Genomic DNA, 15,654 nt, shown 5'->3' on the forward strand with positions numbered 1-15,654 from the left:
CATCTCAAGTCACCACAGGAAACTGCTGCTGAGATCTGATTTTCCAGAACTTGTCCTGAGCTGGTTAAACCCGTCCCAAACCCAGTTATTCGGATTTTCGCTAACGTTGTCCAGCGGCCAGGCAGTGAGCTGGCAGTCCGGGAGGGGCTCAGCGACCCGAAGGTGAAGAGGGCCGGGCAGAGGAGCCTCCCCCGGGGCGGCGAGAGCCCCCTGCCCGGGAGGGGGAGCTGCGCGTCCGTTCCTGCCCCGGCTCCTCTCCCGTCCCCGCCCCGGCTCCGCTCCCGTTCCTGCCCCGGCTCCTCTCCCGTCCCCGCCCCGGCTCCTCTCCCGTCCTTCCCCCGGCTCCGCTCCCGTCCCTGCCCCGGCTCCTCTCCCTCTCCTGCCCCGGCTCCGCTCCCGTCCCTGCCCCGGCTCCTCTCCCGTCCCTGCCCCGGCTCCTCTCCCGTCCCTGCCCCGGCTCCTCTCCCGTCCCTGCCCCGGCTCCTCTCCCTCTCCTGCCCCGGCTCCTCTCCCGTCCCTGCCCCGGCTCCGCTCCCTCTCCTGCCCCGGCTCCTCTCCCGTCCTTTCCCCGGCTCCTCTCCCGTCCTTTCCCCGGCTCCGCTCCCGTCCTTCCCCCGGCTCCGCTCCCGTCCTTCCCCCGGCTCCGCTCCCGTCCTTCCCCCGGCTCCTCTCCCGTTCTACCCCGGCTCCGCTCCCGTCCTTCCCCCGGCTCCTCTCCCTCTCCTGCCCCCGCTCCTCTCCCGTCCTTTCCCCGGCTCCTCTCCCGTCCCTGCCCCGGCTCCACTCCCGTCCTTCCCCCGGCTCCGCTCCCGTTCCTATCCCGGCTCCTCTCCCGTTCTACCCCGGCTCCGCTCCCGTCCTTGCCCCGGCTCCGCTCCCGTCCTTGCCCCGGCTCCGCTCCCGTTCCTATCCCGGCTCCGCTCCCTCTCCTGCCCCGGCCCCGCACCGCTCCCGGGAGGCGGCTGCAGCAGCCGGGAGCCGCACTTTAAGCACGCCGCAATTATCTAAATCCTGATCTGAGCGCTCTGTGTCGGTCCGTGGCTCCGCAGTAATTGGCTGTGGTGCACGAAGCGCCGCGGCCCGAGAGCTAGAGATCAGCAGCCTGTCCCTGTCCCTGTCCCTGCGCCTTCAGCCAGCGGCACGGCTGATTGCTACCAGAAGTAAAGCAGCAGGTGAATAACACCGAAAATACAAATTACAGTTTAGAATTTACCCGAAAAATAAAGGGAAATACAGCGAGGGAAACGGAAACCCATGCAATTTGCACACAAAGGTACAAATTGTGATGCTGAAATGTGAGGAAAACTGCCCAAATTCATCTAAAAATATGACACTGATCATTTTCAAGACGCACACTATATGAAATACAAGATGCCGTAGTGGTTTACTAAGCTATACATTCCGGTGCAATGCCGCAACTAAATACTAAAACCACAGGCAAAAATAATATTTTAAAAATCCCTAGAAAATGAAAACTAAATTTGAAATGCGTTTAAGTATTTCATCGAGGCATACATAAATTAACATATTTTAAATAAAGCCGAGAAGAAAGCTAGAAGATATCTTCCCGGAGCACAGAGAAAACCCCAAACAATAATAGGTAGCACATAAAAAATGAGTAACAGATGGACCAACTGGAGGATTGTGCTTAATGTAATTAACATTAGCACTTACTGGTAACGGTTAATGGTCCTATACCATCACACCTCCCAAAACAAAGCCTGATCAGGGACACATCAAAAGACACGAAGTGAACCCTGAGGCATAAGTGCCATTTAGATCGTGTTGAAGACATTTTCATCAATCTTCACGAGAAGTAACAGCTATTGGAGAGAAAGAGATTGTGAGCAAGTTTCCATCTTGTAATCTCTACATTTTCTTAAGTAACTAGGCTTCTCCCCAAAATATTATATATGGCTACTTTCTTCTCATATCTGTGCTGCTAAATCTGAAAGATGTACATCCCTTCAGCTGTCATTCCATAGTGGGAACCTATCTGAAAGCATGGTTCTGCATTTTGGGACGGGAGTACGAAGTGACTGAAAAATGCTTCAAGAATCCAAAGCAAGATTTAGTATGTACCACATAAGTGTTTAAAAGGTGGAAATGTTCATGCCACCAGAAAATCCTTTGCATTTTTTATTAAAGTTTGAAAAAAGTTCCCACATTAAGTTGCTACAGTGCATTTTTTTCAGTCACAATTGTAGTTCTATTCAAAATTGAATAGATTGATTGTTCATTCAGAAAATGGGTGTTATAAATTGATATTATATGAGAAAAACCCTTTTTGCTGATAAAATCTTCTATTTGAAAGCTTATCAGTGTTGTAGGACTTACTTGAGAAAACAGAATGTGCTTCACTAGGCAAACCCAGATGGCATTCACTGGGTGCTGTGGTTGGCTTCCTTTTAGCTTCTTCTTCATCATGTTTGAGAACAAAATGAAAAAAAGCCAAAGCCTTTAGCCCTTCCTAGAAGCAAATACTGCGGAGGAGAGATACCTTCCGGATTATTTCGTGTTCACAAGCACAGAGCCGGATTGTGAAGCGGCATTTTTGCCTTCTCTCTGCAGGACAGGTTCTCCAGTGCCATCTCCTGGTGGGCGCGACCGGCGGGAACCGAGTGTGGAGCCGAGCCACATGAAGGGCTGAGAAGATGAAATGTCAAAATAGACATTTATTTCTGCCAACTTATTAAACAGAATGACGCAATCTAGCGGCAGATAATTTTTTGTGTGTGTGTATGAATTGTAAGATTTGTACCGTACTTTGTAATCCTCCAGTACACACATATATACATATATATGAAATATATATGATTGAAATTACTTATGTATGAAATTACTTATATATGAAATTACTTATATAGAAATAAATGGAGCACACAGAGCATTCATGTCTAGAATAGGGGAGAAAGATTTTTTTTTCAAATAAATGCAAATGTGAAGATAGTGGTTTTGTTTGTTTGTTTGGGGTTTGTTTGGTTGAGTATTTTTGAGGGGAGTTAACTTTCTTATTTTCATAATCTAATAACAATTTGCTCTATTGAGTACACAATAAAAGGACATCCCTATCTTCTCTGCCCCAAAAAAACAGGCAATTTTTTGCAAAGGAGAAGAGGGTCACTGTCATTATCATCACTTTATTGCTGACTTTACAGCAACACCTCTGTGACATTTTGAATTATATATGTGAACAGAGAACAGAGGTGGAGAAAAAAAAATTGGTGCTGAGACATTACTGCAATTCCAGAGCAGGACAGAGCACCCACAGACAGAACCCTGAGCTGTGTGAGCGTGGCATTGTCCTGGATGGCAGGCAGAGGGGCCTGCTGAGGATACAGCAGTGAGGGCTGTCAGCTCCCACGGCCCCTGCAGATCATGGAGCACGGCAGCACCTCTCTGCACATTTTAATTGTGCAAGGCAACTGGCAGCTGGTGTGAGTTGGAGATATTCTTCATCTTCTCTAATTTATTTTGGAAGTTGATTGGGAATGCAGGAGGCAAATGAGCACAGAAATGGCTCTGAGTTACCTTGTTCCACGGCCTCCCCCACTCCTCCCACTCATCTGCACAGCTCTGCCCCCACGGCCATCCATCTCTCCACCACAGCAGTAATACATACAAATGAACTTCCAGCAGGTGCTCCATTTCTTCTCTGTTGCCTGTAGGAAGCAAAATATCTCATCCATTCTTTTATGCTCCCTTTAATATTCTAATGTCTGTATGTCTTGTTCTCAGTCTCTTGTAAACTACCTCACCATAATGGTCAAGAATAACATCTCTAGTTTGCATCTCAATGCAAAGAAATGAAAATATGTTCTCTCTTCTCTAACTGGAAACAAAACAAAGTAAAGCCTTGCTTAAGTTGCCTTTAGCATGAAGTCTATTTAACAATTTCAATCCTTTGTAAAAGGAATTCATAGAAAATACTTTTTTTTTTTTTTCTCAAATAAATGTTAGCCCTAAGGCTGTTAGAAGCAATTTCTGATGGTTGATGCATGAAGTCCTGTGCCACTAGAGATGGACACTGAATGCCTTCTTCTCTGAGTCTGATGTGGACTCTTGTCTGTTTCTTCCCAAATGTTGCTGTGAATCCTTTTAGAGAATTCCCTCCAACCTGGTCTTAGAGAACATCAGAATTTGGCTGGATATTTTCTTGCTAGTTTGGTTGCTGACTAAAACAATTCTATTGGCCAGATAAATGAAAGCTGCCATCTCTTCAAACTGAAAATGCAGAACTAAGAAGGATTGTGTGTCTGTTCTTCAGGGTGATGAGCACAGGTGACACATTGGGGTTAACTTGGACTGAGAATGAAACACGTTGCAGATGGACAATGCAATGGATAGGATGGCATGAGCTTAAGCCATCCAGGGAGATTTCAGCTTCACTGAAAACCTCTCAGGGATCATTTTTTCAGAGACCCAAACTAGGACAGGCAGGACTTCCCTTCTGCCATTCCTACAAAGCTAAAAATGAGAAAAAGTACAAAATACTGTAAATGTAATGTGGTCCCATACTGGGCCAGATCAAAGGTTCATCTAACTTGGTGATGGTGTTTTCAGCACATCCATCCCAGACTGGTTAACAAGGAGCAGAAAATGGTGCAGTGCCACCAGTCATGATGGCTCAATGCAGAACCACATTGCAGCAGAAAAAGTGAGGGTCTCCATCTGCTCCTTTTCCCCCTCTCTCCCTGTCCTTATTCTCTCCTGGCTGTGTGCTTCTGCTTCTTATCCTGCATTGTGAAGGTATTTGTCAGGTCTTCTACGAGCCAATGTAGCCAGTTCAGTGTCAAAAGAGTTTTCTAAGCTGAGTCCCACGACACCAGATCTGTATCAGGGGATGGAGCAGATCCCACCAACAAGAGCAAAGGGAAGAGAGAAACAGAGCAGTAGGCAGAGGGAGTGAGCCTTCCCCTCCTGAGCAGCAGCAAGCTGTTACATTTCCCCAGCTGCACAGGTGACACCGGCCCTGCAATGGCCTTTACTGAGCCCTCGAGTGCTGCACGCACCGATCTGTCCCCCTCGGGCTCGTTTCCTCGGCCCCTAACGCGAGGGTGGGAATCCAGCGGTGCTGCCCACCCCTGGCCGGGCTGACTCCTCGCTGCTGCTCCCTCCTGCCCACAGCTCCCAATGTCTGCTCACAGCACCACTGAACGAGCCGCCCCAAACTTGCAACAGAAAATTGGAAATCAAGGTGATCCAAGAAACTTGTAACTGCCCGTGGATCTACAGTAGAGGAAATGGACTATAAATTACTTGAGATAGAGTAAACCTGACACCAGCTGAAATTGCCAACCCTTTTCAATAATAAATCATTTTACAAGTACTAATCTATCAGAAGAAGGGATTCTTGCTGTTGTGAACACCTCAGTTTAAAAGAAAACCAAACAAAAAGAAACAACCTACTGAAAGCTGCCTTTCAATTCTGGACAACTGCAACCCTTAAAATAATTTTGGAAAGAATATGTAGTCATTCTCTTTACTGATAGTTTTACAGAGCATTAGTCTACCTAGAGGTGACATGGATACAGAAGAATAACAGATGATAGTTTGAAATAGATCTTTGAAAATACATCTTAATGTTATGCTCTGTATTTCTGCTTCCACCGCTTTTTAAAAGTCAGTTTTAAAAATGCTAGATCTCATTCTCCATTGTCTTGTCATTGGTTTTTTAAGTTTTTTTGTGTTGTCAAAAATATTCTGTAAATAACACAGCATGAAGTCTGAGGATAAACATACAGAAATAGAGAAATCATGGATTTCTTCTCCACTGCTTCACATGGGAAATTGTGAACTACAGATCTGCAAGACACCTGAAGAGTGACCAGGTGAGAATTCCCCACTCCTGTTGGAAGGAGAGGTTAACACCCCCTTTCAGCAGTGACCCCACTCTGCAAAGCAGTGGAGAGCAGGGTTATTTCCCTTGTTCAAGTGAGCATAAACAACTGGATGCTCTAGCAAACTCACAATAGGCCACTAAGAAAGGGCCAGATGCTCTTATCCATTTGCAAGGGTGAAGAGGGACAAAATGAGTAAATATTTATATTATCATAGTGGCATGTAACTGGAGCTCAGTTGTAGAGAAAACAGTGATTTACAAGTGTGTTCCTCCTCTCTTGGGAATCCACATAAACCAAGCAAAGGTTCAGCACTGAGAAAAATCTCTGACAGAAGGACTAAGCAAGATGAGAGAGCTACAGGATTTTAGGACACACTGGGCATACATCTCTGGGATCAGATGATGATTTGCAAAGAGAAATGTTTTCCTAGGCACGAGTCATCACAAATTAACAGGAAAGATCTACCCGGTGCATGAGAGAAGTTATTGTGCATTGTGGCACACAGCTTCAGTCCCAGCACCCCAGAAACAGTCCCACCCAGAGCTTTGGGCTAAAGCTCAGCATTAAGGATGCCTCTGCAGGATTACTCCAGCCAGAACATCCTTAACTGTTGCATCACTGCCTGCCCATGCCAGAACTCCACTACAGCCAATCTTTTTCCAAAGGATCCCTGACAGGCTACAGTGTGGAGACCATTCCTTGTCCACACTTCTCCCACAGTCACTTAGAGTCGCAGCCATCAGTTCTCTGACACTGAGCACCTCAACAAGGCTTGCATCTTCCCTCCTGAAATATCACAGAAAGTTAATTTTGCACAAGAACTTACAATAAAATATTTTGGGGTTTGGACATATTTTTGGTCCTCGTGGACATTTGCCTTTGAAAGCCCTTGGGACATGACTGCAGTTTATTTATGTCTAGGTTGTGCTTGGTTTCAGCCCTAGGGCTGAAATATATAGGTATATATATAGATAGATAGATAGATAGATAGATATACATATATATGTACATACCTCCTGTAGGTGAATTTTAAGATTTCCTCCAGACAATGAAGGGCAATAAAACCACACTCTGCAGGAAGTGATATAAGAACAAAAGTGCTTTTTTTGATGACAAGATAGCATCTTTTCTGTGAATCTTTGCAGTGAAAGAGGGAAAACACAGTGTCTTATCTAATGCTTATCCTGTCCTTTGTGGATTAGAGGTTGAGACATCTCCTCAAGAAACAGAGAAGAACATCATGTCAGTGTAGTTTTGGGATAGTCACACCCATAGCTGGGATGGTTAATGTCCCAGGAGCATCTCTGAGAAGCAGCCACATGTGGTGACACACACTCTTAGGCATTCACACAATGCTGTGAGCTGACAGCGACAGTCAGGGGGGTAAAAGGGGAGCGATGACAGGAACGGCAGAGGAAGGCAATCCCTTACAATGCGGTGATGTGTATAACTCAGAATATCCTCATATGCACTTACAGTGCTTAGCAAGAGTTTCAGCTGTGGGAGTTACACTGTTCTGTGATGGGAAATGATTCTCCATCGTGCCCAGCTCACTGTGGAGCACTTAAAGCACAGATCCAGGTGTGAACTCATTCCAAGAGGTAAAAACAAAGCCGCATTACGTAATAAGATTTAATGATTATTTGAATCTCTTTTTCCATCCCTGTGGATCATTGATTTAACCTTTCTTGTTTTGTTCTCAGGATATTGCTTAAACAAGTAACCGTGTTCTGAGATTAATCAGGACCATTTTTGTGTATAACTCTTTAAAAGTGTTTTTGCTTTAACTTTCTTCAGTAAAGGAACACTAACAGAAGCAGTAGCTTTGCTAGGAAGTGCAAAATGTTGGCAAAATGTTCAGATTGGATGGCCATAGGGAACAAACACATAAGCTTTTATGTGCACAGCCTGGGGTTCAACTGCTATTTTCTCTCAGAGGAAAAAAAAGCAGACCTTTTAAAGCCACCACTAAGGAGATTTCTATTTAGAGAATATGCAATAACTCATATTGAGACAAGATTTTAATCTCAGCAAAGCTTTGGATAATCTGCTGGCACCTGTGTTTGATGCTCTTCCACCCCATTGTACCCCTTAGACTGAGGCCAAAGGCCAGATCCTGCAAGTGTGTTTGTGGCAACAGCACTGCTTAAGTGAGGGAGAGTTTTATCAGAAAGGAAAAAAAGACTGGTCAGGATCCGCCCTGGAAATATCACCTGTAAGGAAATGACACCAGTGTCATCATCCTTTATGCTCCTCTGGAGCCTCATATCCTTTTTAACAAGCACTGCACCAACTGACATTGTTTGTTGTGGCAAATATCACAACAATGCCTTGTGCTGCCTTGCTTGAGGACACAGTGTGAAGTATAGAGCACTCAGTCTCAGGGAACCAGGAGAAAGGTAATGTCTAGGATGGTTTTAGAAAGAATTGGGAAAGATTTTTCACATATAGATCTCAGCTGCTGCAGGCTGTGTGTGATCTAGAGAGATTTTTACAGAGGTTTCAGGATACAAGCAAGCAGGGATGGGTTTGGGACTGTGTAGATACCATCAGAGATGCTGTGGAGCCTTGTTGCTGCTGAGGCCTCTGTATCCAACTGAGATGTGGGCTCCAGTTAACTAGTGTGATATTTGTACAAATTCAGCCTCTGCAGCTCGAGGAAAGAGAAAGAAATGTACAAAATAAAAATGGGCTTGGGTTTGATAATTTGGGCATGCAGTGAGTGATGCTGTAAAAGGGAATAATGTGGCCGGGCATAGGAAAGAAAAGGAAAAAAAATCTACATTGGGGTATCTTACATAGATACATGTATCTTTCATCCCCTTTAAAATTAACATTATTCACTTGAAAGGGTTAAAAATAACATCAGATTTCTCTCCTTCTTTGATTCTGTGATTCACGTGTCCCATTTTAAAGTCTACACCCTGTGAAGAGGAGTGCATTATCAAGGAAAGAGCCTTGCCAGGGACAGAAGGTAATTTCCCGTAGCAGGTGCGTACAGCAGGTGGTACACAGTGTACCTGCAACGAAAAGGTAGATTTAGGCTAAGATTTTATTTAATATGGAAAACTTATTGCATCCTGAGCCACTACTGGGGATGTGCCAAAAATCGTGTCTGCAGCATGATTTATTACGTGAAAATACCACCGAACTAATCAGTGGAGTTACTAATTAATACAAATCTGCATTTTTGCATAAGCAATTAGTGCAAAGACAGTGCAATGAAAGAGGAAGTTTGACTCATTTAATCTCAGTGTCTATTCAAGCGGAAAGACCCACTAGGGCAAGGCACTAGGATCTACATTTGGATTTTTTTTTCCTTTTGATTAGTTAAAGGAACTAAAAGGTCAAATTATCAATATTTAATTCAAATGGAAATGCATTTGTTCAAGAGGAAAGAAAACACTTTATTTAAACAAGGTGGGACTCTGGGGGTAAATGCCTGGATCAAAAATAATTAGGTTTTGCAGTTACAACAGCATCTAAATCCCTTCTGATAAGAATCCTTTTTCCTAATGACAGAGGTGGTTTGACACCGATAGCAGAGTGCTGACGCTATTTCAACCGTAGCTCAGGAGGTAGCCGGCCTACCAATACAATTTAGACATTTGCTTTAATGGTACGTACTTCTCTGATTTGTTTGTTTTTAATCAATTTGAATTATATTTTAAATCTATTGTGATTTCATAATTGTGTGCACTTGACTAAAAGAGTAATTTAAAAAGCTGATAATTAAACTTCGGTGGTGATGTATTTTCCATTAACTAAATAGAAGTTTACATTTATAGAATTAAAATAACAACGGCGTTTATCTAGCAGGGAAAGGCTCAATAAAATTAATACACTGAGTTTTAAGGGGGGAAAGAGCAGAAAAGGCACCTTAATCAGCCGTACCAGTTTTGGAGCCCAGATGTACACTGTGTCCTAGAGAGACGCTACGAAGCGCGGGGCGGTCTCACGCCGGTGGCGCCGAACCGGTACCGGCGCGGCTCATCCAGGGCGCGGTTCTCCCGCGGCGATTCCCGCGGCAGGCTGGCCCCGGCTCGGCGTGATCCGGGCGGTGGGGCTGCCCTCCCCTCCCGTGCCCTCCTGTCCCCGCAGCCTTTGGGATTGGGGAGCGGGGCAGCGCCGCGGGCAGACCCGAGCCGGCCCTTCCCGAGCCCGACGGGCTCCGGCCCCGCGGTGCCGTGCCCTGGGGAGGGACAGACCGACAGGGACAGCGGGCAGAGACGTTTTCCCTTCTCTGTTTTTTATTCAGGATAACCTCCTTGTTTTGCGTGTGTGCCTCTCTGGAGAGGGAGAACGGGAAGCCTGGCAGCGAAAGGAGAGTCCGAGCAGCCCGGGCTACCCGGGCAGTAAATCACTCGCTCAATTATAAGCGCGGCTTCCTCTCTCCAATAGCTCCAAGCTATTTGGGGAGGCATCTTTTCCCCGCACTCTCGCAGGTGCAATATGAATCAATTATCTTAATTAAGATAATGCCGCAAACCCAAGAGATTTCGTCGGGAGCGGATTTCGCGCTCCGGACAACTGTAAGGCGTTTCCACAGCGCTGCCTCCCCCCGCAGCGAGCCCCCCTCGCTCCCGGCTGGGACAGCGGCGGCCCCGGGAGCGCCTCCTGCCAGCGCCGGGGGGCGGCAGCTGAGGCGGCAGCGGGGGCGGCCGGACGGACGGACCGACGGACGGACGGAGCTTTGTTGGGACGCGTGCGGTTCGCGTGCCGCGCCGCGGGAGGAGGGGAGGGGGGCGGGAAGCCAGCTAGGGAGGGAGAGATGGGGGGCAGAAAGGAAAAAGAAAAGGAAAAGGAAAGGAAAAAAAAAAGAGAGAGAGAGAATAAAGAAAAAAAAAATAAAGGGAAAAGGAAAAGAAAAGACAAAAGGAAAAAAAATTTAAATCATTAAAAAATAATAGGGAGAGAAAAGAGAATCAAAGGATTCGGGAGGAAAAATAAACAGAAGCCGAATTAGAAGCCAGATGGAGAAGGAGGAGTCTGTAGGTCAGGGAGAAAAAAATAGGCACGCTTGGAGCGATAAAATCAAGCGGCTGGGGGAAGAGGAGGAACGGGGAAGGTGGGAAACTGGAGCCCTTGAGCCAGGGACGGCCTGAGTAGGGGAGGCAGAGCCGGCTGCCTGCGGGACCGGGAGCAGAAGCAGCGCCGAAGCCCCGGCAAGGGCGGGAAGGTGAAGGCGGAACGGCGGAGAGCCCCGGGCCCCCGCAGCGCTGCGCTCGTCCCCGGCCCCGACGGGCGGCACCGGAGCAGCGCCCCGCACCTGCGGACCCGGCCACCGGTACCCTCGTCAGTCACCGACTGGGGTGGGACGAGCCGGGCCCGCCGGGTTTAAGCCCCTCTGTCCGACTGCCTGCTTCTTTATTTGTCTCTCTAGTTACCTGCCAATCGACAACGTGTTGATTTTATCTTGCTCCCAGGGAAGATGACTGTGTTCATCACACTCAGAAGCACACGAGCACCCCAAAGTTCTCACCGCTCCCCGAGATGCAGTTTTCTGTCAGCGTCCTCCTCCCAATATTCTTGCCTAGTGTTTCCCCAGTGCCCACATTCCCGGGTGTCTTCTCAGACAGAGTCACTCAAAGGGACATTTTCCAGTAATCTAGACAGGGCTGGACCAGACCCATCTCTCTCCTGCACGCTCCAAACCTGTTTGAACCTCGCTGCCTCCAAAACTTGTCCGTTCCAGCAGCGCGGCCGCCCCAGCAGCTCCCGTTAATGGGGTCGCGCTCTCTCGGGGGCTGCCGGCCCGGCCCAGCCGCCCAGGGAACGGGCATGCTCCGGACCCCGGCCCGGGGATGCCTCTGTGGCCGGAGAAGGCTCGCCAGGGCAGGGGCCATCCATCCATCGGTGGCCAGGGCAGGGGCCATCCATCGGTGTGTCGCTTCCGTCCCCTCCGTGCCCCAGGGAAGGGCCGCAGCCGCCGGGACCCGCGGGTGCCCCGCTCCAGCCTCGCCCGCCGGACCTGTCGGCGCACACCGCGCTGCTGGCCCTCGCTTGCCACCGAGAAACGGCCAGATTCGGCGGAACAAAAAGTAGCCGGTTGCCCTCTGTATTTGATTACCGACAAGGCGAACATCCCCGGAGTCCCCTCCTGCTGCCCCGGGCTATGTAGGTCACCAACAGGAGAGAAACATTTTAGAAATAACCCGACCTGGAAAATTATCGTCCAAATCCATCTCCTCAGGGGGGAATGATTTGTTCCGCATTTAAAGTGTCAAGAGGTGAAAATAATTTTATTTTTATTGAATAAATATCCGGATAACGCGTGCCGGTAGCACAGCTATCATGCGAGGGGGTTACATCCCTCCTCAAAGCGCATCCCTAAGGTTTGGCGGCCTTTGCAAACTCCGCCGAGACATTTGAAGACTCTAAAGCCGCCCCACTCGGCGTCTTTCTTCCAAACTTTCCGTTAACCGGCAGCATTCCCACCGAAAACCCGGGAAAAGCGGGCCGGCGTTTGCTCCGGGCGTTGGGACAGAGCGGCAGGTGTGTGTGTGTGTGTGTGTGTGCGTGTGTGAGTGTCACAGCCCCGGGACGTCCGCTTTCCCCAGCACCGGCGCAAACCGGGGAAAGAGGAGGGGGCCTGTGACAAGGACGGGGACCGGGAGTCTCGGGGGGCCAGAGGCGCGCGTGAGGAGATGTAACGGGGGGGCCGGCGGGGACCCTCGGTGGCCGCACCCCAGAACAATGGGAACAATGGGGCTCCGCGGGCCGGGGCTGGGCGGCGGCGGGCGCGGAGCGGTGCGGAGCGGCGCGGTGGCGGTGGCGGCGGTGTCGGCGGTGGCGGTGTCGGCGGTGTCACTGGTGACAGATGGCGCGGCCCGCGGGTCAGCGCGGGCGTGGCGGCTCCGCGGGCGGGCGCGAGGCCGCATACAAATAAGGGGCGTCACGTGGGGGGGGCGCCGCGCGCCTGACGTGGGCGGCCATATGGCGCGTGCCACCGGGCGGGGCGGGGCGCGGGGCGGGGCGCAGGCGCGCGGGGCGCGGCGGGCGCGCGCGGCCCGGGTCCCGGTGCCGGCCCCCCGGCGCGCATCCTCCGTCCCGCTATATAACGGGGGGAGCCCGGCGCCGGGCAACCTCGGGAAATAAACGCCACACGCACACACGCGCGGCGCCCTCGCACGGACAGCTGCGCCGGGGTTATGAGACCGTCACCGCGCAGGAGAGGCTGAGCGACGGAGGTAACGGGAAACCGTGTGTTATCCCCGGGGAAAAGGGTTCTGCCGGGGTGGGAGAGGACCCTGAGACGTCGGGGCGGACGGGATATTCCTCTGCCGGAACGGCTTCAGGTTTTATTGTCGCTTGCGGTCGTTCCTGCTGGTGTGCGCGGGCACACCTGTATCCATCCATACACACGTACGTGTGTGTGTGCATTTATATATGTATCTATGTAAATGTGTGTGTGCGTCCATGCACGCATTTAAATCCGTTTGTACAGCCGCATGTTAGATATGTTAATGTGCTTCCACCGATGCACCTCCGAACTTTGGGCTTCCCTTCCTCCCGGAGCGCGATCGCCGCGGTCCCGGCGCAGGCTGTGCCTCGGCGGCCGTGGGGCATTGTTCCTTCCCGGTGCGCCCGACGCTACCGGGAGCGGTCCCAGCCCCGCACGGGAAGCGGGGAACCGATGCTCGTTTGCGACAGAGGGGACGACGGAGACGGGAAGCCGGGGCCAGTCCCGCACCTGTTACCGCAGGGGCAGGGGCAGGGCAGGGGCCGCGCAGCCCGGTGACAGTGCTGCGGACGGAGGCGGCACCGGGGAGCAGGTGCTCGGTGCCCGCTGGGGCGGGCAAGCCCCACGCAAGGAGGCGGCGAGGGGGAACGGCGGAGAGCGGCGGGGACAGGCGACACAGGAGCCAGCCGTCCCTGCAGGTGCCCTGTGTGCGCGTGTGTCCTCCTTCCCCCTTCCCCTATTCGGCAAAAATGTTTAAGGATTTTTTCTAAAGCAAAACAAAACAAAACAAAACAACCCACTCTTGGTCCGCTTGCGTCGTGCCGCCCGGGCTGACTCCCGCACGCATAATCTGCTTATATTCCCCGCTAATATCGGCGAGTTACATAATGGTATTTGAACATATGTCAACTTAATTACAAGGCAGAAACGCGGAGACAATTAAAAGTTTGCCCTGGCACGGTGGGGAATCCAGGGCTTCCCTCGGGAGGGGGCGGCGGGACCGGGGAGCGAAGCGCGGGCGACTTCTCCCCGCGGGTGGCCACGGTCGCTGCTCCTGGTGCTGACACGTCTCTTTTCTGTCCCCTCCGCCATGCAGAGGCTCACCATGACCAAGTCGTACAGCGAGAGCGGGCTGATGGGCGAGTCCCAGCCGCAGGGCCCCCCGAGCTGGACGGACGAGTGCCTCAGCTCCCAGGACGAGGAGCACGAGGCGGACAAGAAGGAGGAGGACCTGGAGGGTCTGCACGCCGAGGCCGAGGAGGACTCCCTGCGGAACGGAGAGGAGGAGGACGAGGAGGACGACTTGGACGAAGAGGAGGAGGAAGAGGAGGAGGAGGAAGACGACGACCAGAAGCCCAAGAGGCGGGGCCCCAAGAAGAAGAAGATGACCAAGGCGCGCATGGAGCGCTTCAAGCTGCGGCGCATGAAGGCCAACGCCCGGGAGCGCAACCGCATGCACGGGCTGAACGCGGCCCTGGACAACCTGCGCAAGGTGGTGCCCTGCTACTCCAAGACGCAGAAGCTCTCCAAGATCGAGACCCTGCGCCTGGCCAAGAACTACATCTGGGCGCTCTCCGAGATCCTCCGCTCGGGCAAGAGCCCGGACCTGGTGTCCTTCGTGCAGACCCTCTGCAAGGGCCTGTCGCAGCCCACCACCAACCTGGTGGCCGGCTGCCTGCAGCTCAACCCGCGGACTTTCCTCCCCGAGCAGAGCCAGGAGGTGCCTCCGCACGTGGCGGCGGCGGCGGCGGGCGCGCCCTTCCCGGCGCATCCCTACCCGTACCAGTCTCCGGGCCTGCCCAGCCCGCCCTACGGCACCATGGACAGCTCCCACCTCTTCCACCTCAAGCCGCCGCACGCCTACGGCGCCGCGCTGGAGCCCTTCTTCGAGAGCGGGCTGGCGGAGGGCGCCAGCCCCGCCTTCGACGGGCCGCTCAGCCCGCCCCTCAGCGTGAACGGCAACTTCTCCTTCAAGCACGAGCCGGCCGCCGACTTCGACAAGAGCTACGCCTTCTCCATGCACTACCCCGCCGCCGCCGCCGCCGCGCTGGCCGCCGCGCCCGCCCACGCCGCCATCTTCCCGCCCGCCGCCTCCCGCTGCGAGATCCCGGTGGACGGGCTGGCGCCCTACGAGGGCCACCCGCACCACGAGCGCGTCCTCAGCGCCCAGCTCAACGCCATCTTCCACGACTGAGCCCCCCGCCCGGGCCGCAGGAGCGCCGGGAGCCGCGCCCGCCGCCCGCCACCGCCTTGTTTACAGCGGGCGGCCCGGCGGGTCCCGCCGCCGCCCCGGGCCCGCTCGCCCGCTGTCCGCGCTGCCGCTCCTCGCAGCGACGCTGTAAATTGGGGTAGGGGCATTGGGATCGCGTCAATTACCTGATCGGGATAACAAAATCACAAGCAATAATTAGGATCTATGCAATTTTTAAACTAGCGATGGGCCAATTACAAAATATATATGAAATCTATATTTTTCAACCAACGTTTTACTACTTGTTACCTTTCCCATGCTGAATTATTTTGTTGTGATTTTGTACAGAATTTTTAATGACTTTTTATAACGTGAATTTCCTATTTTAAACCATGCAGCTTCATCAATTTTTATACATATTGGAAAGGTAGAATTAT

At 51.6% G+C, this 15,654-nt stretch overlaps 1 protein-coding gene and 1 long non-coding RNA gene across 3 annotated transcripts; one reads left to right on the top strand and one right to left on the bottom strand.

Moving 5' to 3' along the window:
• Positions 1-1,294: 1,294 nt before the first annotated feature.
• Positions 1,295-10,482, bottom strand: LOC131085675 (uncharacterized). Its single transcript, XR_009114669.1, has 3 exons — positions 9,738-10,482; positions 3,532-3,662; positions 1,295-2,646 (listed from the first exon to the last, which is right to left on the bottom strand). It is a non-coding gene; the product is annotated as an uncharacterized LOC131085675 (long non-coding RNA).
• Positions 10,483-12,942: 2,460 nt separating this feature from the next.
• Positions 12,943-15,276, top strand: NEUROD1 (neuronal differentiation 1). 2 transcript variants are annotated; one of them, XM_058027863.1, is made up of 2 exons: positions 12,943-13,033; positions 14,123-15,276. In XM_058027863.1, exon 2 carries the CDS (start codon positions 14,132-14,134, stop codon positions 15,218-15,220), a length of 1,089 nt encoding a protein of 362 aa, XP_057883846.1. In that variant the 5' UTR covers positions 12,943-13,033; positions 14,123-14,131; the 3' UTR covers positions 15,221-15,276. The 2 variants fall into 2 exon arrangements, with proteins under 2 accessions (XP_057883846.1, XP_057883845.1); XM_058027862.1 differs by lacking the exon at positions 12,943-13,033 and having other exon boundaries at positions 14,117-15,276.
• The last annotated feature ends 378 nt before the right edge of the window (positions 15,277-15,654 follow it).

This window comes from Melospiza georgiana, chromosome 7 (assembly GCF_028018845.1).
Source record: "Melospiza georgiana isolate bMelGeo1 chromosome 7, bMelGeo1.pri, whole genome shotgun sequence".
Lineage (NCBI taxonomy): Eukaryota > Metazoa > Chordata > Aves > Passeriformes > Passerellidae > Melospiza > Melospiza georgiana.